The 27,023-nt window shown below is 50.7% G+C and overlaps 1 protein-coding gene across 1 annotated transcript; it reads left to right on the plus strand.

The window, feature by feature from the left end:
- The first annotated feature begins 268 nt into the window (after window positions 1-268).
- NUDT3 (nudix hydrolase 3) lies at window positions 269-25,516 on the plus strand. Its single transcript, XM_083812185.1, has 5 exons — window positions 269-817; window positions 13,354-13,464; window positions 21,251-21,295; window positions 22,078-22,162; window positions 23,063-25,516. The coding sequence occupies exons 1-5, from the start codon at window positions 719-721 to the stop codon at window positions 23,230-23,232; spliced, it is 510 nt and encodes a 169-aa protein (XP_083668311.1). The 5' UTR covers window positions 269-718; the 3' UTR covers window positions 23,233-25,516.
- Window positions 25,517-27,023: the final 1,507 nt, after the last annotated feature.

Consider the following 27,023-nt stretch of genomic DNA (forward strand, 5'->3'; position numbering starts at 1 on the left):
TGGCGTAAGCCGCCCTTGCGTAAGCCTGCTATTCACCGCCCGGCGTCTGCGCGCTTTGCGTAGAGCCGCTGTCAAAGCGGAGCCATGTGCGCCGGGGGCCGGCTCCTTCCCTCCGCTTTTTGCGTAACCGCCAGGGCTCCCCAATAGGGCTTAGGAGCCGCCGCCTTATTCTCGAAGGGCCGCGCCGCGCTCCTGGCGTAAAGGGCCGGTGGCGAGGCGGAGGCGTGGTGGCGGTGCCTATGGAAGGGGAGGGGGGACCGGGGGGGGGGGGAAGGGATTCTGGAAGCCGAGCTGCGCCGTCTGCGTAGCGGCCGCGCGGCCAAGCGCCAGGGGGCGGCCGCCGCCGCCGCCTCCCCCGCCCGGCGGCTTTGCGCCGTTTGCGTAGCGTGCCCCAAGATGGCGTCGCGGTCGTCGTCGGAGGCGGCGGCGGTGGCCGGAGCGTTGGCGGCGGCGGGGCGGCTGGGAGCGACGGGAGGGATGAGGCGGCCGAAAGGCGGCAGCGAGTAGCGGCCGGCTCCCGGCCCGCGGGAGAAAGAGGCAGCCAGAGCGAGAGACTTCGCGGGGAGGCGGGTCCCTGTCCGTACTCCCCCCCCGACACCCCCCCCTCCAACCCCGGCCTTCCCCGCCCGCCCCTCACGGGAGCCCCGGCGGCTCCTTCCCGGCCCCTTCAGGCCTCGCCGCGCCCCCGGCCGCCCCCCTCCAGCCCCCGGAGCGGAGGATGATGAAGCTCAAGTCCAACCAGACGCGCACCTACGACGGGGACGGCTACAAGAAGCGGGCGGCCTGCCTGTGCTTCCGCAGCGAGAGCGAGGAGGAGGTGAGGGCCGGAGGGAGGGGGGCGGCGGGCAGGGCCCGGGGGGGCTGCGCCGGGGCAAAGGGGGTCTGTGTGAGGGGCTGGGGGCACCGGGGGGGGCTTGGGGATATGGGGGGGGCTTGGGGAGAGGGGGCAGGGCAGGGGTGTAGGGTTGGGGGTCAGGGGTAGAGGTAGAGGGGTCAGGGATATGGGGGCGAGGAGGGGCAGGGGGGTAGGGGGGAGAGGGGTAGTGGTAAGGGGGAGAAGGGGTAAGGATAGAGAGGGCAGGGGTGTGGGGGCAGAAGGGGCAGGGGTAGGTGCAGGGTTGGGGGAGAGAAGGGATGGGTAGGGGGTGAGAAGGGGCAGAGGTAGAGGGGTCAGGGATATGGGGGCGAGGAGGGGCAGGGGTAAGGGGGTGGGGGGGAGAAGGAGCGGGGGTAAGGGAAGGGTTAGGGGGAGAGAAGGGATGAGCGGGGGGCGAGAAGGGGCAGAGGGGTAGGGGCAGGGGCGGTGTGTGCCCAGGGCTCAGGATGGGGCTGGGATCCAGCCGGCGAGGTGCGGCCGGACGCCTCGGGGCAGCCTGGTGCAGAACGCTGCCCTCCCGGAGCTGCCCCGCCGTCCCCTGCGGAGCGGCAGCGGGGATCTGTTGGACGTGTGTTTGCACGCCGGTGGGAAGGTTGGGGGTCTGCACGTCCCCCCCGTGTTACTAAACGCAAGAAAGCTGCTCAGAATGAAAGCCTGCACGTCTTGGGGTGGTGGAACAGCCTGGTAAGGAGCGTTGTGGCACGGGATGGGGTTTGGCAGTTGACTGGACCAACCACGCTGGCAGAACTTCAGTCCAGCACATCACATGAGATAGGAGAGGAAACCTGACCTTGGCTTTATAAAAAGAAACCGGGATAAAAGGGGACTGATGGAGTGCCAGAAGTTGCTGTCCAGAGAGGCTTGGGAGGAAGTGGGAATTAAAGGTAAACGGGTTAGTTTAGGAGCGGCTGCGTTGCTAAGTGCTCCTATTGTCTGTGAAGTTACAAAGAGGAACTTTGCTCAGATGCGCGTTTTTCACAATTCTTTTTTTAACACGGTTTTGACGCGGGCTCGCAGCGCTCGGGACGAACTCGGCTGCAGGTCTTTTTTGCTTCTTACGGAGTCAGGAGTACCTCGTTTCATTTACTGGCTCCTGAGTGGCAGGACTAAAGGCTTTGTTCTCCTGATTATCCTATTTGTAGCTACAGGAAATCAGAAGGGAATGCCGACGGTTCGCTGGAGGAAAGTAAATTAGCATACCGCTCAGTTATTATTTAACGTGGCGAAGGAGGCTGAACAAAACCCTTGTAGCTGTGCTGTCATGGTGAAGTGTCAACACTTCAGCTCGGAATGATCTGAAATAAATAAATGTACTTAACGTGTTTTGGTGCAGCTTTCATCGTAGCTGGTCCTTCCCCTGACTTTCAGGGAATTTATGGTACTTTGAACTGACTGTGAAGAAGAATGTAATCGCATTGTGTAATGGTACTGGGGCTTATCAGCACGCGTGGTTGAAGGCATCTGAGTTTTCTGATGCAACTTTACACAATTTGTGAGGCAAATGTGGCAATTCCTCTCCAGGATTAGGTGTTTGACCATGTTTGATTACGCTCTGGTTAAGAATACGAATGTGATGTTAACAGCTACCTGACGCAATCGGCTGCTGCCTCGTCCTTGGCCTCTCTTTTACATCTCCTCGATCTGCAGAGCGCCACGGCCTGCAGCTTGCTTCGGGGCTGGGGGCTGCTGCGTGTCCGGGGCTGCTGTGGGGCTGGCGACACAAAGGTTCGTTAACGTGAAGGTTTCACAACGCTGACCTGAGGGGGATGAAGAAGTAAAAGTAAACTTGTCCAGAGGCACGCTGGCGTGGGACAGTTTCTTGCAGCGTAGTTTAAGCTGCTGTTTGGTTAAGGCTGAGATTTTGAAGGCTGTCTTTGTGTCAAAGTTGTGGCTGGCAACAGCGTTCAGTGGGTTCCAGGTCTCGTTTAAGCTGATGCAACTTCAGTCTCCCGTTTATAGGACCTAGAGCTGAAAAATCCCTTGCCAGCTGCAGAAGCAGGAGTCGGGAGCTGGCTGGCTCCCTGATCGCGCCTTCCCGTTTCCACAGGTCCGTTACGGAGGCTGCAAACGCGGCCCTGGAAAACTTCCCGCGTACCAGGGCGGCGTGGGCGCTCACCCGAGCGCCGTTCTCCCGCTTTAGGTTTGGCCGCCCCGGGTGTTTGGCCCTTCCCGTGAGCGCGCCGGCGAGCTCAGGTAGCTGCTGCTCCCTGCTGTGGCACGAAGGAGCACTGACGGCTTCGGGAGCGGTGCTGGGCAGGGCGTGGGATGGCCTTGGTTTGAGTTGGAGTTGGCCTCCTGAGGACATCATGCGGCCGTTCGGCGCTGCTTTGGTTTTATTTATGGTATCCGTGGGTTTAACGGAGAGCTGAAGGTGCGCCGGGCGCTCTCGGCTCCAGTGTGCCTGCTTCCGTCGCTGGTCGCGAAGTGGAAGAGTTCAAGAAATGCATTTAGGAAAGTTGCTGTCAAACCGATAGGTACCAGGGTGGGCTCGTTGCGCAGACCTGCACTTCGTCTTAGGCCGGGGGGCCACGTAAATCGTGCTTGTATCGATAATTTCAATCAGCAGGGAAGAAACCTTGATTTTATTATTTTTTCCTAATTATTTTTAGCTTAGTTCTCATTTGCTGGTGTTTATTCAAAGCTCAGTTAATTTGAGACAAGTGTGCTACTCTGGTCTTGTTGCTGCTTGCACTTTTTCAGTGACTGGAAACGTGTCATCAGTCCACGTTCAATTATGTACTTTAGCTCTGAAAATATGCTTTTACTCGGAAAGATTTCTTGGTTTTCATTTTCTCCTGGAAAATAACGCTTTGGTGCCAGTGATATTATTTAGTATTGATTGCTTCTATTTAAATGGAAATTGAGATCCATTTGAAGGGATTCTCCAGGCAGGGAGGGGGGAACAGAACCAAAATACGTTAGTTAAAGACCTATTAAACTGATTTTAAATAAATAAATAAAGGCCCAAGGCAAGTTTTGATAAATAATTCAAACTTGCAGTGCTGAAGAGCGATTTGTTTGTAGGCTGGGCTGTTTCTGCTTACTGCTTCTTTTAAGGGCTTAAGAAACGGTAGCTGTTAACCTCTTGCTTTTCTCCTTCCAGTCCCACTGTGGATTTTAAAAAAAACAACAAGTTTTTCTCTTTTTTTTTTTTGAGCCCCTAATTAGTTCCTGAATTAAACAATCTTGTCAACGAACAAGAAGAAATCAGAGAGGTTCTGTTTACGCTTACAGAGGAGACTGTGCTTGTTTTTAGGCGTTTACCCCTTAGCTCTTCGGTCCACAGGTTTAATTTTCTTTAAAGTCTTGGCAATAAACGGGGGTTGTTAAAACAGCACGTCTTTCGTTAGGCATTATATTTGCAAAAAAAAAAAAGAGGCTTAGCATAATAATTCCTTGCTTCTTTTTTAGTTAAGTGATTTATTTCTTCCGCACGCTGCTTGAGGACGCACGTTTTCTCTGTACTGGGTTTGGAAGCTTCCCCTCCTGGCCATGAAAGCAGCTCTGGAACAGTTCTGGAAGACCAAACGTTGGGTGAAAAGCTGCCTTTGTTACACAGTCCTTTAAAAAGCAGCAAAGGGAGAACTCATTTAAGCATGAATCTCGAATGGGGTAAAAAAAAAAAATAAATACATTTCTCAATTGGGCTGCATCAAAATCCGTATCTGTGGTGTTTGGTAAAGAGTGAGCCACCGCAGAGGGGTCTGTGGGCAGGAGGGAGGACGAGGGAATCGCCGGGATTAGCTCAGAGGGTGTGAGCAGACTTCAGGGAACCTGGCGGCAGCACAACCCCAGGACTCTGCCGCTTTCAGCTCCTCGGATGGAGGAAACTCCCTGGGTATTTGCCGCTTCTGGGAGAGCAGAGAAGGGCAGCGTGCGGATCAGGAGCTCCCAAGTCTTGCTCTCTCTGAAATCGCCCCTTTTATTGCCCGTGAGGTCAGCGCCTCTCGGTACTGCTCTGAGGGTGTTATTTTTAAATAATACCAGTATCTTTTTGTGTAGACCAGCTGTTTCAAGGAGGAAGGGTTCCAGAAAATTTACTAACGCCTTACTATTGCGAAGCAGATGGAAGCCTGCTTAACGGCAGCACCTCTGGGTTACGTTTGAGCAGAACTAAAAGGAACCCTTTGGCTTTGAGTCCTGCGCTGGTGGAGCTACAGGTTGAAGCACGCCTGCATTGTATCTGGTGAAAGGACAAGCTGCTCCTTAACAACTGGTAGCTTTCAAAGACTTCTGGAGGAAATGCTTCGAGAAGAATGGCATCCAGGATCGGTTGTCCTTTTTTTTCAGGCGTGAATGGAGTCTGAATTACGATGAGAACACTGCGCTTTCACACGGCTTCTGGTCAGCGCTCTGGCTCCGCGGTTTTCTGCGTGTGCCAAGGCAGCGCCGTCACCAGAAGGAGCGGTTCTGCAGCCCCGCACCGACCCCGGCCAGGGGAAGTAATTGGTGTGCTAACTAACCTTTTTTTTTTTCTTCTTGCTTCTCCTGGGTCAGCTTTAAGCCAAGCTGGTGTAGCGCAGCAGTTCTCCAGCCTTAATTGCAGGCTGTGATGGTGATCGCTCGGCGTTCCTCTGCCATCCGTGGTGCGTTTGCTTCGATATAAAAATATTATTAGCTGCAACCACTTGGAGTACTTTGCTGCCTGGAAGTAAAGGGAGCTCAGCATCATATGATCGTCGAGCTGTCAGGGGAATACGGTCTCGGAGTCCCCGTTCCAATGGCTCAGCTTGACTCCTTACCTTCCCTTCAGCTACACAAAAGGTTTGTGGCTGAAACCAGATGAAGGTCTCCCTGTCCGTTGCTAACACGTTACCACATCCCCAGTAGGATATAGGCCAGTTTAGAAATAGTTCTCTTGTTTGTGCTTCTCCTGCCCCTCTCTGCTCTGCTGGTGGCTGGTTTTCTCCAAGGCCAAGGGTACAAACCTCTGCAAAAACCGAGCTTTCGTCTAAAAAGTGGCTTCTGGCTTTTCACAACGGAAGCCTTCGCGAGCAGTTTGACGAGCAGCTCCGTGCTCGCTTGGACTTTGCCAAAGTACAAAAGGATGAGAATTGTTAAATTTTCACTTGTCTTACTGGAAGCTGTGTAAGCTGTTGTGAAACTGGAGGACTGAGTCAGTCTTCGTTCTGTTGCAACTGAAGGAAAGGGGCAAATTTGGAAAGGGCCCCCTCAACCCACGCGTTTGCTGAGAAGGACCCAGGAGCAGCGGCGCTTGTGGCACTTGTCCCTTCTCCTACCAGTTCCCTGAAATCCCTTTTGTCTCCGAGCCTCTTATCGTCTGCCCAGAGGCCACAGCTCTTCCCTGCCTTTCTCTCCTCGTTCTTGTGTGCCACCGCCCCTCTGTTATGCTCAGGATCGGTTCCGGGCCGTGGTTCGTCACGCTGCCCCCGCTGCAGAGCCAGGTACGAGCGGCTGGGGCCGCTCCCAAAGGGCTGGGTGGTCGTGGGGTCTGGGGGAAACAGCTCTTTCCCTTCAGCAAAAGGAAAATACATCATGCGCTTGGGTTTTATCACTGTGTTGTGTGTGTTTGTTGTTTGTTTTTTTTGAAATTAGGAGAATCGTCTTAGTGCTGGGCTGTGTACCTCTGTGGTGGGGTGTCCCAGAACAATTGGGATAGGACAAAATGAGGAAACTCACGGGTCTGCCTTATCAACAGTAAACATCAGCGTTCAGGTGCTGTGTATAACACCTTAACGGGGAGGCAGGGAGTCGGTCTCGTTAACCTGTAGCTCTCTTTCACCCCAACTGGGCGGCTGCACCAGCTGCTCGTGGTTCTTTCCCACGCGGTGCATGCGTGGGTCAGGGTTTGTGTCCGTAGCTCTGTGCTGGGCAGTGCCCGATGCACACTAACTCTTTGTTCTCAGAAACTTCACGTTAACTTGTAAAATTCAGAGGGATACAATTATCTACTAGGTAGTTTTTTTTAAAAAAAAAAAGATAATTCAGATGGTTCATGTTATTTTTACTCTTACTCGCTTGGGCAGTTACTTTTTCTTGTGTAAATAACGTAATTATGTTCTGTGTGGAATTAACTACTTGTATTTGAAAAGCTTCTCGAGGGTTTTCGTGGCTGTAGGTTTTTTGTAAGCTGTGTTTTGTGAGTAGGGCTGGTTAGGCAAACCAGTCAGCGTACACACGGGCAGCTGCTGACGTGCAGCCGTTCGGTCCGTGCGAAAAAAAAAACCACCACCAAATAACTCCCATCGTTTTCCTTGGGAAAAAAAAATAAAAAGACGGTTCAAAAGCTAGCATTCCTCTGGGAGAAGTCTGCCCGGAAGAGCTGCGCAAGGGCTGCGCGGTGACCGAGGGGGCATCAGCAGGCACGAGCAGGTTATCGGGGGGGCTCTGCCTGGGAGTGCCGCGTTATCAGCCCCGCGCTGCCCAGGCGAGCGGCGCTGTGCAGGCGTTTCGGCTGCTTGCTGCCCCTCGTCCCCCCCGAAAGCGCACCGCAGAGGAGTCGTGTGGCGTAGCCGGGGTGCAGGGGAAGGACTGCGGGTTGTCTTGCCTCGGTAGGGGTTAGCGGGCACTCTGCAGTTACAGGCGATGTGTGGTGACAGCAACGTGACCCGTGGCATTTTGAAGCCGGCACAGCAGCGCAGCGCAGGATGATTTATTATTGTTATTCTAAGAAGTAGCCTAAAAACCAACGGGATTTGCTTTGTTTTTCATCTTGGTTATAACTCTGTAGGTGTGATCCAAGCACTTGAAATGACCTGAACCTCTTCCAGTTCACCTCTTCCTCCTTTTTCAAGGCTCAGGCTTTCCTCTTGTCAAGGTCTGTGGTGTGAACAATTTCCTCCGTGAGCTTTCTGTCATTGATTTGCTGCCTCCGTTTTCCCGATACGGCGCTGTAAGTCAGATCTCATCCTGCCACGGAGCAAGGTGTGGGTGCCTGTGGAAAAATAACCTTTGCCTAAGAAAATGTGTGCTGCTGAGGAGCAGCAGTGCTCCTGCAGGGGCGTGCTCTTCCCGTTACGCTCAGGACGGGCTTTTTCTGCGGCTTGAGGTATTTCAGTGCCGCTTGTGCTGGCTGGAGACATCGCCGTGTCTAAAGCTGGCTACAACCTGCTGCCCGCTGCGTGCTCGGTGCCGCGGGGCGATGTGCTAGCTTGGCGACGTGCCCCGCATAGCAAGAGGGTGGGAGCAGCCGTCCCGCAAACCTGGCGCTCCTTGGCACGCTCGTTCGGGCTGCCCTGCGCCGGGAGCTTGGCAAAATGCGGGGCTGTGTTCCTGCCAGCTAAATGGGAGGCAGTGGGCTTTGCAGGGCTTTGGGTGCCCCTCTCCTCCTCCTCTTCCTCCTTCTCCGTCCTTCTCCTCTTCCTCCTCCTCCTCCTCGTGCGCTCGGTTTCTCAGCCTCGCCTTCGTAGCGTTTCAGGGTGGTTTGATGGGGTCAGCCCCTGGCTCTGCCAGATATAAAAGCAGTAAATGCACCTAGGGACTCTGAGAGCACTTGCGAACTTTGGGTAAAGCATCGGAGGTCGTTGTTATGCCGGACACACAGAGCTGTGCCGGCTGCAGTGTCCTGGCTGGGCAGAGGACTACTCGGAGCGTCGCTAGCACAGCTGAGCTCCGGGCTGCGGCACGCGGAGCCTCCCCTCACACCGAAACCTTCAGACAAAGGCAGATTGTACGGGCAAAAGTCACTGGAGTCAGCCTCCTTCTCCGCCAGTCTCCCGAAAGCGTGGCGCGAGCGTGGTAGGCGCTTTCTTGCAGCCGCTGCCCCGATAAGTAACGCTGAAGCGTGAAATGAGCCTGAAACGTCAGGGGCTTCGTACGTGGGACACGGCCCGAGTACCGGGGGAAACGGGAAGGGAGACGCAGAGGCAGTTTGGGTGGCCGGGAGCTGGAGGTGGGTTCCTGGCAGCTGAGCGGTGCCGGGCCAAAGAGCACGTCTTTAACATCTCCTCCGCTGCCTCGTGCTGGGCAGCGCTGCCGAGCGGATGGGCCTGGGCTGGCGTCTGCTGGGAGCGTCCCCTTCCTGGGAGACGGGAAGGTAGACGGCTCATTTGCTAATTAATAACACTGGAGGCCAGCTTCTGATAACGTCGCAGCTCTTTCAGTCTTTGCCGTAATGCTTCTGTGCAGCCTCTTTCTAGGAATGGAGTTGCCCACAGTGTCGCCGCTGTTGTTTTATTTACGGGAGGTTGCTGTCGTTTAAATCGAGCGTCGCAGGGAAGAAGCCGGGACTCCCCCCGTCCCTGCGCTGGAGCTGAGAGGGAATCCTCTGCCTTGCCTTGGCTGCCCGGCTTTTGCTTTCCGTTCCTTCAGGAAGACAACGTGATGTGAAGGAAAAAAAGATGTCCGTAGTGCAGTTGTGGTAAGGGCAGCATCGTGTGCCGGGGGCTCACGGGTTTATCCCGGGGTCGGTCTCGGTTCCCCTTTCCCGTGGCTCTTCGGGCTCCGCACGGCGATCCGGCAGCTTTAGGTGCCTCAGCTGCTCTCCTGCCTCCTCCCGGGGAAAGCCCGGGGTGGGTTTTGGTTCTCTGCGTGCCTCCTGCTTTGGAGGTCGCTTACCGTCAGGGCTACAGCTCAGGAGTCCCTGCTGCAGGCTTCAAACAAACTCTGCTTATTTTTCTAACCTCTCTCTTTATTTCATTGATTGTGTCTGAGAGCTACTTCTGGGCTGCCGTGCGCCTTGCCAAAGAGGCTTGTGTTGCTCATTTCCCTACTTTGAAATGACATAATTGTCTTTCAAATCCTGGAAAACAGAACTTGGCTGGGTGATGTGATACCTGCAAACGCTTTCCCACCAAGACTGGGCTCCAAAACCTGCCCCCGGGATCTCAGAGCCAAGAGTCTCAAAGCCAAGAGCCTCAGCTCCCACCTTAAAGACAGCTGCGTAGCAAGAATAAAGCAGAAATGTAAACCTGCCGTTGTGTTTTGGCGTGAATTAACCCAAAAGTCTAGGTTGTATCCTCTCAAAGGTGCCGGTGGGTAGCTCTCCAAGTCTTCCTTGAGCAGCGAGGGGACCCTCGGTGTCTTCTGCGGGGTGAGGGAGAAGTGGACGCGAATGCAGGGCCCCAAAAAGGGGCAGCTTCCCGTTACCGCAGCCTCACCTTGCTGCAGCTCCGGTGTTGGAGGTTGCCTTGTCCGCGGTGAGGGGCGCAGATGACCAGGCTGCACCGTAAAGATTAAAGCTGTACAATTCCAGTTCTGAGAAATCTGGTGTTTTCCCTTCTGCTTTTAAGCACGTGTCAGAGATAAGTGACATTCGCTCTTTTTTCTGACTGTTTTGATTAAAATTTCTTTGTTGCTCTGTAGCCAGGTGAATGATTTTATGTAATAAAGAAATCCACCAGCGAAAATTGAGGTACCAGGGATGTGAGGTGCCAGCAGATACCCTTTAAAAGTTGTTGGCTTTATGCGGTAGAACCGTATTGGAGTAGGCTCAGTCTAACTGAGCAATCGGGTAACGTTCTTGTAGTGTTACGTTGTAAAGGGAAGGGGTAGCTGCCGTTTTCTCTTGGCTTTTCGGTGGAAGGTAGAGAAGGATTCTGACCTTTTTTAGGGCAGGAACACAAACTCGCATTGCTCTCCCGCAAGGGAGCAGCCCCTGCTCCCCTGGCGTCTCCTCCTGGCCAGGTATGTGGTGTTCCCCCCCGCCTACGGGGGGAGAAGGTCTGCGCGGAGGATTTCTTACCTGGGAAGCAGCATTCAGGCTGGGCCTCCCGAGTACCAACGGCTTTCGGCAGCTCTCGTGTTCCTGGGTTTGGGGCTGTTTGTAAGATCTTCCGACCCAAAGCCACGGTTCGAGTGACCTTTGTAGTGGGCGCCTTCGAATGCGTTGCAGCTCCCGGGACTCGGGCCGTTTTCAGATGGGGGGGCTCGGAGTACAACAATGGCTCACCCTCCTGGTGAACCAGCTCCCTTTGTCTTGGGGGAGCTCATTGGTAGCAATATCCTGTTTAAAGCTGTTTTAAAAGAATGACCTTGTAGGGCATGTTTCCTGCTCTCTCTTGATGGGATTTCCTTTTTATTAAACAGGAAATAGTCTGATTACATAGAAGTGTGAGAATGACAGGTTTTTCCTTCCCAGCGAGGGTTGTTCGTGCTAATTCTATTTAGAAAATGCTCAACTGCCAGGCCAGCTGAAGTTAATTTACTTTGCCTAAAACTGTTGTTTACACCTCAGAGTTCCTACTAGTGTGCTGGTGAGGCATTGTCTTAGCCCGAACAATCCAGCGGGCTTTCCTTCAGAAGTCTTTGTACAGCCGTTCCCTCGGCAGATACTTTTTCTCACAAGTGGAAGGTGGCAGGAGTTCAACGCCGCGACCTGTGCTCTGCTGGTGTGCAGGGAGCTGCTTCTGCATCTTTGCTTCTTTTTTTTTTTTTTCCCTTTTCCTCTGAGCTGGGACTCTGCATTGAAACCAGAAACTGCAACCGCGAGTCCTCCTTACCCAACAAGAAGGCGTCCGCTTGAAATGGCCGCTCCTTTTCTTTTAGCTTTGTCCCCAGAACCACCTCCTGACCTGGAGGTAGGAATTTCAGACCGAGCTCTTCCGTGCGTGGCACTGGTGATGAGTCAGGATGAAGTCAAAAAAGCAGTGTAAGGCGATGGGATCAGACGCCGGAGGAGGACGGCGCAGGCCAGCTGCGTGCCCCGCGTGCTGAGCCTGCAGCGGCCGTGGAATCGCAGAACATCCGAGTCGGAAGGGACCCACGAGGGTCATCGAGTCCAAGCCCTGTGCTCGGGGGCTGAAAGGGGATCGTTTAATAAATGGTGCTGCTTCACGGCTTGCAGGACGGAGGTGTGGGTTCCCACTGAAGAGGAGGCTTTGAGGCATTATAATTAGTAGGATCCACAGAAGGCTGCTGATCAGAGGCGTTCTGACACCTGAGAACCCCCAGTTTCGTTCCAGGCTTAGGAAAGGTTAGACCAGCAGTTGCCAAAACGTTTGGTGTGACCCCTCTTCAATTTCTGCCTTTAGCTCTGCTGCTCCTGGTTGGAGAGCCGCTGTCTGGAGCCTGCAGCTGAGCCTGGTTCTCCTCAGCCCTGCGTGCCCCAGCCCGTTGGCCACCCTCATCCCTGGGCCCCCCAAAAATGAAATCACTTTGTGGGGTGGTCAGCTGGCAGATGAGAATTTCCAGAAGAGAAAAGTCCCGCGAAACTCTGAAATCTCGAGCTTGTTTCTGCCTCAGATGTGTAATTCTGACTTCTGTAGGTAGATTTCTTGGTAATTAGCGTAAATCTTTTCCTATGCTACTGGTAAATCAACATTTACACAGTAAAGCCTGGGACTTCAGTGCCTCGCGCAGTTTAACTTTGAAATGTCTGATTGAAACTGTTACAGCTGGCCTGTAACCTAATTGGACTGGTATGTTGGAAAGTTTCTGGAGCAAGTTGCTTTGGCTCGGAACTTTGTGCCAGTGAAATGATGAAGTATAGCATGATGACTCTAATGAACAGGCTTTGTTTAGAGAGCTGAAAAACAGTATTAGTTTTGTTTTTAGTTTCCATCTCTGCTCATGGATGTATCGCAAGTAAGTTTAATAAGCGCAGTGCCTCGGTATTCTTTGGGAAAAGCTTCATCCAGTTGAGCTTGTTAGCTGGCTTTTTGTTTCCAGAAGACAGCAAGGAAGTTTAATAAGACAAAGAGAGAACCGAACAGAGCAGACTTACATTGGAATAAAGTGCTTCAAGAAATATCCCACAAAGAATGCTTATGAAAGATGAGTACTGTGAAAATGGTTGAATGTGGTTGGATCATTTTCCTGGTGGAAAAACAACCCGTCCATCTCTGCAGCCCTTTTGTAGGGCTTTTAGGTGGTTTTACTTAAACTTACATTTTGCTTAAACATCCCCTTGGGACAACCTCATCCAAACCCCAAGTAACCAAGTGCTGGCCCCGGAGCTGACGGAGCTCCTCGGTGCCCGCTACAAAAGAAGGGGGGCAGGCGGGGAAGTTGAAAACCTTGCTGAAACAATTCCGTGTCAGCTTTTTAGTGGGCGGGTACCTGCCTTGTGTATATCCTTAATGTCACCGCAGAGGTAAGCGAGGCCAAAGGTCCTGATAAAGGCAAATCAAGGGACTTCTGCAGGGGCTGGAGGTGCTGAGCAGCTTCTGGGCAGTCTCGTACTGGTGCACGGCACGTGTCCCCAGCTGTCAGGGCTATGCAGTGACCGGGTACGGCAGCAGGCTCTTACAGTGTGCGTGTTGTGGTGCCGTATCACATAGCAAACTGTTGGTTTGGTATGCGGAGGCTTAATTTATTCTTCAGTGCTCGAGCGCGATGAGAAGGTAATGGCTGAAATAATTGGGAGTGCTGGAGTGCCTCGTTGCCGTTGGTCATGCAGCCTGCACAGCTGCCTGCAAGGGGTAAAGAAATTGCCTTGGGAAGAGCAGAGCGCTTCCAAGGACGCGCGTTGGATTTGGAGGTGCGAGGGGCACAAAGACACCTTTCCTCCCGCAGCTGGGCTCTGAAAAGGAGCGTTGCTGTGAGTTCGTCCATCAGCTGTGCTCTGCTCTCCGCAGGTGCTGCTGGTGAGCAGCAGTCGGCATCCGGATCGATGGATTGTCCCTGGGGGCGGCATGGAGCCCGAGGAGGAGCCCAACGTGGCCGCGGTGCGAGAGGTCTGTGAAGAGGTAAGGACGCGAGGAGAGCGGGGGCTCCTGGAGCTTCGCTGTTCGGCGTCGGACGGGGCTCTGGGAGCGTTTTCAGCCCTCCAGCTTGTTTTCACGAGGTGGAGAGAAATACAGGGTCACCGGCGATAGCCACGTGGAACGGAAACCAGAGTCCTAAACACAGATAGCACAGGAACGTAATTAAGGCTCTCGTTTGGCATCGACTTCTCCTCACCTGGTACTTTTAACTGAAAATGGATAAAATGAAGCTATAAACTTTCGGTACGTACAGTGATATTCTCTGTTTTGTTACCTTCCTGTGAGGTATGCTTTCTTAAAAGAACTTTAAGGAAAAAAAAAAAGCTTTTGCTTTTGTGGAGCTAATAATTAGGTATAAAGTAGAAACAAGCCCTTACGAGCCACTGAAGACACCTCAAGTATAGGAATGTCAGTAAGTTTTGGTTTAGTATATATTTTGAGTTCTCTATGAATACCAGAAATTGATTGCAAAGTTACCAATAGCAACAATTTCTGATGTGTTCCTGGTTTTGTCTTTGAATTGGAGCTGTTTCAGAAATGGGGTCAAACGGCAGCACACGCTGAACTGTATGGAGAAGGCGTGGTTTTCTTTTAAAGCTGGAAGAACATTTTTTTTTAAAGGATTTTCAAGTCAGCAAATGGTAGTTGGTTACGCTGTATGTAAAATTGGTCTTTAGAACTGAATATTATTGAATTGGAGAGATGCGTGGATTCAGAAATGATTAAATGGTTATGTACGGATGACCAAGTAGGCTCCTAGTTACGTAAGGAAGGATTAAAACGCTTTCAAGAGGGTTATAAATCTTGGTGCTGTAGAACAGAAATAAAGAGCGAATTGATGGGAGCTGGGAGGAAGCTTCCCCAGTAGTTGCTCTGTTTGTCTCGTCTGTCAAGTTCCCCCCGCAAAGTACTTGGAAATACCTGTTGCTTTCTAACAAAATGTTCGATGTTTGGCCTTAATGTGGCAGCTCCGGAGCTGCGTGTTTCTCTTTGGATGCTTTTATAATCCAGCAGTTTATCAGAAAGCTATGAAGCGATACGGCGACTTTCTTTTTTTAGGTCTCTCTAGTCCTGTGGATCGCTGCTTGCAAATTGTGTTTCCAGCTTGTAGTACAGCCATGGCTTTTTTAGTAACTCGGTAATCAAGCCGAAGCGAGTTTAACCAGAACGACAGAAGCGTTCCAGTTATGATATTTAATGTATTACAACCTAATCATCATTAATAATTAAATCATTTGCTGCAGAAGTCAAAGGTTCATTCAGGAGATGCGCGGCTTCGCCTTTAACATCCCTAAAATAAATCTGTACCGACCCTCCATTTCTCAGGCAGTGCGGAGCTTGGAAGAGTCACTCTCTTTCCATGACAGCTCAGCGGCTGAAAGGGAGCCTTGGCGCGGACTCAATCTGCAGCGAAGAAACTGGTTCGGGCTGGCTGAGATAATCCCCTCTCCCTCAGCTGGTGTTCCCTCGCTCACGTGGACTGGTGCCGAATGAGAATGTAATTCAAACTGTGGCAGCCTGGCAGGGTTGAGTCATTCCCAGCGAAAGCACCTCGCTGCTCCAATGCCGCTCGGCAAACAGCAAGCAGCTCCGAGGGCGGCGGGAGCGCCGGAGCCCCTCGCCGTGCCGCGTTCGATGCGAGCGCGGGGTGGGAGAAAAAACAGAGCTATCGAAACCTGTTACGGTAACAGCTTCCCGACAAGCGGCCTGCGGAAGAGCAGCCCGTCGTGTATAAAATCGCCCCGAGCTCTCCTGCAGCTGACGATCGTGAGACTAGCTGACACAGGTGGAAAACGGGGGCCAGCTTTTATTTGTGCACGGCCTTCCTCAAGCACGTTCGTGTTCCGGGACGCCGCTCGTGCTGCGTCCACCGGATCAGAACGTGTCTCAGCCGCCTTCGGCTCGGCGAGCTGTTTACTGCAAAATGTTGCTGGGGAATGTGCGTGCAGGAGGGGGGACGTCTGCTCTGCCGCAGCTGTGCTGCTGTAAAGGACTCGTGCACCCAGTTTCCCAGCTCGCGCTCTTGATTTGGCAGGGCGGCGTTTTCAGGAGGCTGCTTGCTGGGCGACTGGTGGGCGTGCTAGCTGGAGCTCGCTGGTGTGAATTAGGCTGTTAATCCTCCTTCGTCCTTTCACGTGAAGGTAGGCTTTTTCGGGGAGGTTGCAGCGGAGGCTGCTTTCCCTGTAGGTTTGAGCTCTGAGCTCCTCTCCCGGGACGGGTACGTCTGGCGCTCGCAAGGAGGCCCCAGCTCAGCTGAGCAGATGGGCTCTGCTGCTTGCGTTGGGAGAGAGAAAATCCCGTGTGCCCCGTGCCTGTGAACACACAGGAACTTTTATCCTAAAAGGAGGTGGCTCTTGTGCTGACCAAAGCTGTGGAAGAAGTTTGCAGACTTTCTTTCGCTGCCTTTGGTGTGCCTTTCCCATTTTAATAAGAGCCAGTTGGAGGAGCTGGAAGGACTCCTTACCCTTTCAGTTGCTTGTGATCTTTGAAGATGACAATAGGCTGGTTTTTCTCAATTCATTCTTTCTGCGTGGTATGCATTTTCTTGTTTAAAACACGCTTCCCCCAAACTAAGCATGTTAACTTCTGCGTTCCCTCTTTTAATTCCACCGTGTATGTGTTTGAGCTTAAACGTGTGGTTGCTGGAGCGATCGTCACCTAAAGGAGTCTGACTTTTTCCCTCCTCTTGGTTTGCAAAATTTTGGTGTTGCTGAGCTGAAAATGCAACGTTAATTCTGAGCGAAACCTGCGATCCCTTTGTCCCGGTTTGTTAGTCCTTGTCCTAGTTTGAGGCAGTCCTCATCTACATTAATCTGTACCAGCAGCTGTATTAAAGCAGACAGGTACCGACACTTGTCACGCTCGCCACTGTCCGCATGAAATGCGAAGTGACTGAGGTCTTGAGCGTTCTTTCTAGGCAAAGTGGCAGTAGGCGAGCACACTGGCGCTGAATGAGAGCAGAGTTTTTGCAGTAAAACTGCTTAGTTCTGACAAATTGTTGAAAAATTGAGGTAGTCAGTCTTACACGGCTGCAAAGGCCAGGTATGTTGTAAGGTTCCCCTTCTAGAAAAGTGATGTGGCCTTTTAAAACAATGGTTAGTACCAAGGTAGTGTATTTGTCTTCATTCTTGGATTTTTTTGCTGTTGCGTTCTCTCCCCAAAATTAATCTCACGTTGGGAGTAAGGGTTTTTTATGGGTGTGAGAGACTGGCGAGGAACATGTTTTAGAAATAGATGCCTTAAATTAAACTTATTATGGAGCGACTTTGAAGAAAGCCTCCACATTCATCTGTTAAACCCAAAGGCATTTAATTTTGCACTTCTAGCATCTTTCACATCCTGACCTTTAAATACTTAGCAAATGTCAAGTTCTATAAAACTACGGGCGTGTTAGTCATGCTTTCTTCATGGGAACCAAAAGCCGGGTAAGTTGTGCTTCAGCTGTGATCAAACAGGCAATTGATGCCTGTATCAGAAATAGTCCATCGTGCCAGCGCTTTGATCTGGTCGCTAGACAGTAGTTTTCCTCTTAAACGTGTTTTATAAATAATCTGTTCCGTTTCATGTGTTTTGGGTGTGATGTGGGGTATGAATAACGACATCTTTCAGTGCTAGGGAAGAAGGAAAAATAGGAAGCCCCGTATCTCTTTATTTTTTTGGAAATACCACGTCGGGGGCTGTGAGTGAATGACTGAGGTGATTGCTTTAAACTCTCCGTAGATTTAGGAGTGTTCAGTGCGGATAGACCGAGTTCGCTCCCGCCCGCCGCCTCGCGTGCTCAGACCTCAGAAAAACGAGCAGTAACGTTGGGAAGCTCTTCGGTCTGTTAGGATACTTCGTCAGCGCGAAGGTCCGTATTGGTTGTACTGCAGGACAGGGGTAGGTGAGTAAGTAGAACCCTCTCTGAGGCACGAGGAAGAAATTTTGCCTAGCTGCTGTGTAATTGGTGTCTTCGGGACTTGTCTAAGCTAGCAGTCCTTCTGGGTGTGATTTACTGCCTTCGGTGCTGCAAGTGTTAGAGCGAAGATTTGGGTGTTTTACCACAGTCCTCTTGCCCGGCAGTAGTCTGTAGTAGATGCAGGCTTTGAGCCTAATAGAGCAAAGTAAAATAGCTGAAATTCCAACCCACATTTTCCTTAGCTCAGATGGAAGGAAATAAAAGCTGTCCCTAGGAACAGATGGTGTTGCTGCAGGCTGCTTTTTGCATCTGACCCGAACTTATTTTCAGCTTTGAAACCTGAACCTGCTGTTCTTGGATGTCTTCAGTCATTTTTCTTTATTAAAACAAGTTGTTCCACGAGCAGCAGAACTAGTAAAGCTTCATTTCCTCTAGATTTTTGTTCCTTGTCCTGAACGCCCAGCCCTCCCCTCGGGGCGTGCAGCAGCGGTTTGAAGTCGGGCGCTGTTTTGGGGCAGCTGGGTGTTGCTGACACTCGCACGCTCTTGCTAAGCCTGCCTCTCCTTCCAGTTCGGACTACATTAGGAGTGGAAGCTGATTCGGGTCCGCTCTGTGCTCGGAGCAGGGAATATGAAGCTGCCTTTGTGAGCTCTGTCTCCTTTTAGGAGCGTGCCTCTTGCCGGGGATGCCGTCGCTCGATTTATTCGCTGTTTTCTTACACCTCCGGGTCGAACGCTTCCTGCTGGTGCTTTCCTGCCCCTCTGAGGACGTGCGCGGATCCTGAGGATGGCACCACAGGCTCCGTGCGCGCTACTTCCAATGCTTGGTGGGGGAACGAGTGCCCAAATAAATTGTGCTGCTTCTGCCAGGCACCGGTGTGGCCCGTCAGGGCAGAGGATTCCCAATGAGGTTACTACCGAGGAGAAATTCCAGAGTCATCTGGAGCAAATTAAGACTTAGATCCGGCTCCAGTCCCGGATGAGCCCGTGACTGTACATCCAACTTTCCAAGAAAATGCTCCTTGTCCTGCAGCAAGGGAAGGTGCTGAGGGGTGGCTCGTGGAGAAGCGACAGATTGGGAGCGTGCTCCAAGAGCAGTTGTGCTGGTCGTTAGCTGGCTGGCTTTGGTGATAACAGGCACAGATATTTAACTCCGGTATCTTAGGCAACTTCGTTAGAAACTAGTGGGGGACTGAGTTCTGCTTCGTGTTCTCTTGTCCCCTTAAACAAAGCCACGATTGTACGGAGGCTGGCTTTTTTGTGTGCGGATTAAGCACCGGTGTATAACTCAGCCCAGGTTGGAGGCGTCCTATAAGTTTAGAAAACTCACGATACCAGTAAAATCGGGTTCTAGAGTCGTGGGACTGGAGGATCTAATGGTTGACGTGCTTTGCAGCCTTTAGGCTTTGGTGTTTCTCGCTTCTGTCATGGCCAACCTGAAGCTGGTTGGAAGCAATCCATTTATGCTGCTGCTTGCTACTGCGTGTGGCAAATTCCTGTATGAAGGAAACCCTGGCACTTCTTTGAGTTATTATAATAATTCGGTGTGATTTTTCCTACAGCACGTTCATCTTGGAATCACTGTGCGTGCCTTTTTGGGCGAATACAGCTAGGCAGAATGGAGAAGGAGGATCTTGGTTTGCAGACAGCATTATTTTGCTCACCTCTCAGCTTAACCAGCATGCGAGGAAGGGCTCCTCCTGCCTGTATTAGTTCCAGCACGCTTTTAGAGCTGGGAATAAGCTGCTTGGGATGCTGGTCGTGCAGTATTCCTGCTTCGTTTCCAGGCTGGGTAGTTGCCTGGAGATAAATTTGTTTCTAGTCACGTAGGAGAGTTTGCTAAACCATCCCAACATCGCTGGCTTTTGGTTCAGTGCCTCTACAGGTGAGGAAGGAGAGCAGTAATTCAATAACCTTCAGGAACAAGTAGAAAAAACTGGCATAAGACCATTATTTGCCTCAAATAGCTGATTACGCTTCACTTTTTAATATATTTATGTATGTGTGTTGGGAAGGTGGAAGCCTTGCTTTCCTCTTTGTTATTGCTAGCTGGCTGATAGGACTGCTTATCTTTTTTTTTTTTTGTAAAAGCCAGCATTTGAGATTGCTTAACGAGTTTTGTTCTTTGAATGAAATTCTTTTGCAGCATTTGCTGTCCAGTTCACTTCTGCGAGAGATCAGTCCAGGTTAGCAGCGGCAGCTCTGCAGATGAGGTAAAATCGCTCGTCTGCAAAGGTCAGAACCAGTTATCTGCCCCAGCCGCGCTGGTGCGCGCACACACGCATGCGTTGACCTTCATGGAATTGCTCTTTGACTCCAGAAATAGCCCGGTGGTTAACAGGCAGTGGCCCACCTATGGGCTGAACAGGACGTCAGGAGCGCCGGTGAGACGACACGTTTTGCATCCAAAAAACACCAGAAAAGGTTCGGCTGAAAAGCTGCTTCCTGGAAGCAGAGGTCAGGGAGCGCCTCGCAGAGAGGATTGGGGTTCTGTGGGTGCTGGTAGCAGCGGGAGCTCCAAAGCCCTTTCCTCTCCTGGGGCGGCTCTGCCCCCAGCTATTGTTAGCAGCGAGAGCGATGTGCACTCCGGCGGCGTAGTTCTGCTATCCGTGCTTATTTAACAGGAGGCTACCTAGCCTTTAATTAATAAAAGGTCTCCCTTTCCAAAAGCATGTGACTGTGCAGCAGCTGCTTAGTAGCTGAACAAGCAGAAAGCAGTATCTTGGCTGCTTAGGACAGAGGATTTGTATCAAGGGTGTAGCTCCCCTCACCCAAATGCCTTTTTTTAAAGAAAAAAAAGCCTGACATGCTCAGGTCTATACACCCAAGCTGCAGGAGCACTGTTTTCCCGAGCTGCTCAGGATGCGTTCCAGCTGCCAAAGATGGCAGTGAATTTACCTTCCAGACGTGGCTGGGTTGTGTGCCAGGTTGTGTGCGTTGTTTCAGACCAAGTAAGTCATGGAGCGAAATGTCATCTTCTCTGGAGCACTCGACTTCCAACCATTTACAGCCGTAAAAAGAAGGGAATGTAAATTATTGGAAAAAAAAAGGAGGGGTCTGGGGGCAGGCGAGTGGGCTGGCGTTCTGCATTCATGCATGAGGCAGGCACCAGGGCGCAGAGGAGTGAAGCAGCACTTAAGGACAGGGACCGAGCCACAGCAGCGCGTGGATGTCTAAAAAGTGGCAGCAAATCAGATGAAGAGGGAAGATACTCGGCAGTACTCACATAGGAGACACAGCTGCTGCTTAGATCTCCTCCTGATTTGTCTCTGTGTTTGATTCAAAAGCCTTCCTTCAATGGGTAGCTGCGTTTTGCGGAGTATCAAAACGAGTCCTGTTCCTGTTAGGGAGGTCACCTTACAGCTTTGCAAGTGTTTTATGCTTGCTTTAGTTTGCTGATGTGGATGGACGACACCCCTGAAAATCCTCGAAGCTGTCACGTTGCTTTGGTAGTGGAAGGGGATGTCTTATACGTGCTCTGAAGTTATTTTCTTAAGCTGTAATTTTACATGGGTAGAACTGCGAAACACCAAACTTTATCCACGCGTAGACTAACCTTAGAGGAGATTGTGGAGGTCGTTCAGGTTATGTTACTAACTTGTAAGAAATAAACAAAAAAAAAAACCCTTTTTTCTCCTCCAGACCAAATCCAAAATGGTTCGAATACAAAAAAAGAGAAGTCCTGTGAAAGCCTGCGTGGTTAGAGCTCACGATACGTTTGTCATTTCTCCTGTGACCATGTTGTTCTCAGATTAACTGAATTACAGCGTTCGCTTCCTGTCCTGAAGGAACTGCTCCTGCACAACAAATGAGGAGATCTGTACTGAGCTGTCGCTAAAGCCTTTCTTTTCTCTCTTTGAACTCTCCGTAGGCTGGAGTGAAAGGGACGTTAGGAAGATTAGTGGGAATTTTTGAGGTAAGTTTCAGACGCGGACGGGGTTGTAAAGTTTTAATGTATGAAATCCTCTTGGAGGACAAGGCACTGCCCAGCTCGTTGTGAAGTAAGCTAGGTAACGGATTTGAAGAAAAGCTTAAAGCTCCTTGTTTAAATAAAAACATGCTCATCTTTTCAGTGGCATTGATCATCTGCAGTTTCATTTGGAGTTGCTAGTGGTAATCCAGTGCACCAGCGAGTATTTCCAGTGCCTTCATACCTTCCTTGCTGCCAAAAAGAGCCACCCATCAGGTGGAGAGCAGTGGCCCTCAGTTTTTTAGCACCTGCAGTAGCCGGTTACCAAGCTGGCCTCTGCAATTTGGAGAGGTGTGTGTGTGCTGTTAGGAGCGCGGTAACACGTGAGTGCTGGGGAGGTGCGTCCTCAAGGGGCACCGGGCACTTTGAGCACTCTTCACGGTGGTGATATCTCACTATTTCAGTTGTGTAAAACAGATAAAAATATTCCCTGTGCTTTTTTTCCAGCTGAGGAACTGATTCATAACCATACCCATCTACCAAGTACTGTCTTGCAGATTAGGAGCTAGACTTTTCGGCTGCGACCCTATGAATGTTTTAAACCAGTCCTTTAAAATGCACCATTTTTAGTAGCTAAGAACTAACCGTACTGTGAGGGAAACCCCTCTTCAGGCGTGGCAGCATCACAGCTGCAGCAGGCAGCACAACCTGTAGTCGCTGTGCCCCGTGTGCCGTCACCTTTTCCCTTTTGGTAGCCTTATCATTATCCTGTCCCCTTTGCCTTCCAGAATCGGGACAGGAAACACAGGACATATGTTTACGTACTTATTGTCACAGAAGTATTGGAAGACTGGGAGGACTCTGTCAATATTGGTAAGTCCTTCGTGCTTGCTAGCATCAACTGGTTTGACGCAGACGAAACGCCAGCGCGGCGTCCTTCGGGGAGCCGGAGTCCTTGTGAGAGTGGTCGAGAAAAGCTGCAGTCCTTTGGTTGCTTGGGGAAAAAAGCTGTGGTCAAATCGCTGCCTTCGGTCTGTGGCCCAGGAGAAGTCATTGCAGCTGTACAGCTGCCGCTACAGCAGTTCTGGATTTAATTCTTGCGCTGTAAGATCCTAGGCAAAGAGCATGAAGAGCTGTCCTGTCTGAAGCTAGAAGAAAATGCGTGTGGGCAGTGTGGATCAACCGTTCCCTGTTCTCTTTTTGAAATCTTTGCATTTAAATCAGATTCCTAAATGAAAACGAACCTATTGTTCCACGCAGGGTTTGTCAGTAGCACTGCAGCACCTGTAACTTCACTTTCCTGGGGCTGAGTTCAGAAATGGTTTTACTGCCAGAGTAAGAAATGAGTGCTGCCCGCTGATAGTGAAGCCATGTGGGAATTGTTGGAAATTGGGCGGTGGTTGGTGCGTGTTGTCACGGGTTGTCCTAAAACGAGTATCTGGCTTGAACAGGAATGGCAGAAGTGGAAAAAACAAAAACATTTTTTTAGTAAATTAGGAAATGCAATACCAGTCTGATGGGGTAGTGGATGTACTGCTCCAAACAGATACCTGTCACGGGGATAAAGGAGCCTTTGATGCGGTGCTTGGAGTGGGCGGCCCTTGAGATCACAGAATACTGAGAGAGAATTTCCTAGTGCCTTTTGAACTGATGCTTTGTTGCAGACTGAAACGATTCTTGCAGCGCTAGTGTGTGTGACAGTGATCGAAAGCTAATCGGCGTAGAGAAAATAACAGTTTTGTTGCATCTACTGATTTTTCTTTCTACCCGCAGGAAGGAAAAGGGAATGGTTTAAGATAGAAGATGCCATAAAAGTTCTGCAGTATCATAAACCGGTGCAGGCCTCGTATTTTGAAACCTTGAGGCAAGGTTGTTTGGCAAACAACGGCACTCCAGTCATGACCACGACGTACTCTGAGAGCTCTGTGTCTGACATCAGATGACTGAAGACGTCCCTAGGAGAGAGATTTTGAAAACCAGACTGAAACGTGGATTTCCCTCCCCCCTCCCCTTTTTCACATGCCTCCTCTACCAAACAAGGCATGGGCAGCAGTCTGTGGCAGAGCAAGTGTTAAGAGTGCTGCAATTTAGTGCAAGGTGGGATTTTTTTTTTGTTGGCTTTTTTGCTTTTTGGATATGTATTTTGTAAAATACATTTTGTGCATGAAGTGCCCCTTTCCCGTTACACCGCTTCCATGGCCTGGTGAGCGAGGCTGCCAATTTTGCCTCTGCCTTGTGTTCTGAAGTGTCCCGTTCGTGTCATCCCAGCCATAGCCACTTTTTTTTTTTAATTAAAAGACTTCCAATGTGAGATCAGCTCTTTAAGTCTTAGTCTGTACTGTAAGGTGCTGTTCAGACCTGCGTGGTGGTCACTTTCAGCGCATATGTATAAACTTTTTTTTAGGTGGAGAATCTAACGTTTTAATTTTGCGGGAATTTTTTTAATCCTGGTCTGCTTCTGAAAAGAAAGGTTCATAATTAATCTGTTTGCCTTTTGTTCTGTTTTTTTTTTTTTTAAATACACGTTCTGTGACAGTGCTATTGGCTGGGCCAGTTTACTCCTCATTCAGTATCCCCCGATTTAGTGCAGTGACACTTGAAGTTGAGGGCAGAGTTTTGATCACCTGCAGACATCCCCGCTGCTCAGTTGCTTCTCCTACAGCTTCCGCCGATGTTTCTGCTTTTTACATCAGAATGAAACAAAAGGAGTTGGTCTTTTAACGCTCGGCCAAAAATACGTAGCCTCAGAAACACTGCGACAGAAAATGAATTTAATTGTCTGTGGTAGGAATCGGGGATTCAGAGCGGGCTCGAAGTCTGACAAACTGGAGCGTCGATCACCAATGCTGTTCTGCTGATCCTGCTGCGTTCTGCTGATGTCTCTTCTTGTCCACATGCCTTATACCATGCTGAACTGGATATCGTAACTTGTGCTAAAGCATCGGATTGTGCTCGCTGAGTGTTACTGCACGAATCCTTGGCTGGATAACCATGTGTATTCCTGAAAAAGGAGTCCTGGGGGGAAAAAATTCAGGTGTTCGGTCTCTCGTCCTGTGGTTCTGCAGCACTTACAGTTGCGCCGTGGAGCGTGCTCAGAATGTTTAAACTCCCCCTCCGTGACAGGTACAGCTGACTCCCGAGCAGAATTGCTAGTCGGAGAAGTACACCGTTCAATAGGATAGTTCCCCTGATGCATTGGCACACTTCACTTTCGTTTTGTTCTGTTTTTATTGATGTAAGTTTCATGCTGTCTTGATTTGCCAACAGTGTTGTCTAGTTGAGAAATAAAATGGGAAGGGTGGGGGCTGGGGGGTGGGTTGGGACAGGTACAAGTTTTGGGAGGGGCATTAATTAATCCCTGGCTTGGGACAAGAAGTAGTTGCTGGACTCAGTAACTTCTCCTTTGTCAGAGCATAGCCAAGATGTGAAATTAAATCTGCAGTACTCTTTTTTTTTTTCCTTCTTTATTTAACAAAAAAATATTCTAATAAATACTCACTGTTCCAGAGTTTTTCTCTCTTCCCAAGAAGCGCTTAACATATGAAAATGTGATAGAAATATCCATGGAGCCTGGGACGAGGGGGAATGGTATCCTTGCTGGTTTGGCAAGAAGCTGTTCATTTTAAGATCCTATTCTGTTCCTGTTCTTGTTCTCCCTGCTTTCATCGGCGTGGAGTAGCCAGGCCAAAAGCAGTGCCAGTGATCGCTAACATGAAAAACCATGCATAAGAAAAAGCCGAGAGGCATTATTCAAGAAGTAGCTTGAGACGGAGCATCTGGAATCGAGCCTAAATTACCCCAGTTCAGTTCACTTCAACTTAGAGACGAATGTACAATGCTTCCTTACTCTGTGCTGATCGGTCTGAACCAAACTCTCAAAAGGGCTTGAATATATCGTAGCTGGAAGTGTACGAGAAATTCAAACAGTCCGCTGTCACCGAGCCGCGCGTGGTACCTAACACAGCCATCTGCTGCCTTCGATTGAGTTTTTGTCTTTTTCTGTACAGATTAGGATGTTGGAAACGCTTTGCGACAAAACAGCTGGTAGTCCTGAAAGAGTAACTGCAGTTTTAATATCAATAGCATGCACACTTTTTTTGTTTTTAAACTAAAAAAAAAAAAAATGTTTTTACAGGGCTGTTAAACTGACAATTTAGGGTAGAATATTGTTAATGACTTGCTAATGGCTTATTTGTTTGGGTCGGAAAAATAAATTGTGCCAAGAAAGTGTTCTAATGTGGCATGAATTGATGCTGTTAACACAGTAACATCGAGTGACTGAGGTTATGCCTTCTGAACTGGAAATAGCTCCTGGGGTAGGAATAATTCTTGTTCAATAGATGTGGAGTTCAGAACGGGCCGTAGTCCTGTTCCACCTAAATCTGCCTGCGGCACCCCAATTCCTGTCTTCCTCAGCATCTGAGGTTCTTCTGTAGCAACCGATAGTGCTGCACGCTAGGGCGATTTTACCCAAACCGCGCTGATTTGGTTTGGGACCGACAAACAAACTGCCTGTGTTGGTGACGGAAGGGCTCTGGTTCTGCAACAGAGGCTGGTGCTGCTTGCTGAAACCCCACAGAGTTCGTGGGCGCCTGCTAAAAAAGCCAACAGTGCGAAAGCTGCGGGGTCGGGCTCGGGCTTCCAGCAGTGCTCGAGCCGGTGCTGGTGGTGGAGCTGGGGGAGTTCTTCCCTCGAGGCGAGTAGTGGCTGGACTTAGCCTTGCACCGAGCGTTACGGTGTGTCCCAGCTCCTGCTCGTGAATAATATTCTTTGGCTTTCAGCATAGCATCGATCCCACTCGGTCCTGGCGTGTTCCTAGGTGGTGTCTAACCGGAGCAGAGGAACGCCGATGCTTCCGTCCGACGTCCGGCAAGTCTGCAGCCAGCTCAGCGAGTCTCCCTGCCGCTGCACGTCGGGTGTGCTCGTCTTTTCTGAGCTCAGTTGCGAGGTCAGTGCCAGCCCTCCTCGTGGTGCACAGGCTCCAGCTCAGAGTGGCTTCCGTTAATTATCTCTTGGCACACCGGGGGCCTGATGGAAACGAAGCCTCCAGTGTCCTCTGCAGCTTCTCGGGGGGTAAAGTCACAAAGAAGATTCCTTTTTCCCTTGCTGCTCCTTGTGCTGTACCTGTGTCCACGCACGTGCGAGGACACTGCCTTTGGCACGTGGAGAAAGTTACTGGCTCCTGAAACACTCGATACTGGATTTCTCTGTGCGCTGAAGGGTAACCTCAGGTTGCCAGGTGGGTGGTAAAGCAGGGGGCAGAGGGAGGCGTGCTGCTTGCCGCAGAGAAGCTCTCGGGGCCGTCCCCACCCTTCAATGTTGATTCGTTTCCTCTGGTATTGTCGAGATTAAATCCAAGCACAGGGGACTTGCATCCTGCCATCTGGATTTTTAAACGTATTTGAGACCTTAATGGAGAAGGGAAGTGCATTTGGCACTTAGACGCCACTGCTTAGCGTGATTATCTTTTAAACCTCAAAACGCAAACAGAAACCTGGATCTCCGTCCTTGGACGCGTTTGACAGGCGAGCCTGGATCACTGCTGCAGCAGTAAAACATTAGCTGGTGGTTGAAACCGATGCTGGATAGCTGCTCTGCTGGCGTTGATTCTTTTTGGTTGACTCCAACACAGGAGCAGGAGAAAAAGGATGACACCCCCGGGCGAATAACGCCTGCAGCGAGCGCTGCTTGATTTCTTCCGGCAGCTCTTTGCCAGGTCCCCACCTCCCGGCTG

Source organism: Anser anser (genome assembly GCF_964211835.1).
Source record: "Anser anser genome assembly, chromosome: 27".
NCBI classification, from domain to species: Eukaryota; Metazoa; Chordata; class Aves; order Anseriformes; family Anatidae; genus Anser; species Anser anser.

Bases quoted from the DNA above. Each gene is read 5' to 3' on its own strand.
- NUDT3 (XM_083812185.1), top strand. From the start codon at position 719: ATGATGAAGCTCAAGTCCAACCAGACGCGCACCTACGACGGGGACGGC. The intron at 13,465-21,250 runs GTAAGGACGCGA...AACTCTCCGTAG, and splicing joins TGCGAGAGGTCTGTGAAGAG to GCTGGAGTGAAAGGGACGTT. The intron at 22,163-23,062 runs GTAAGTCCTTCG...TTCTACCCGCAG, and splicing joins GGAGGACTCTGTCAATATTG to GAAGGAAAAGGGAATGGTTT.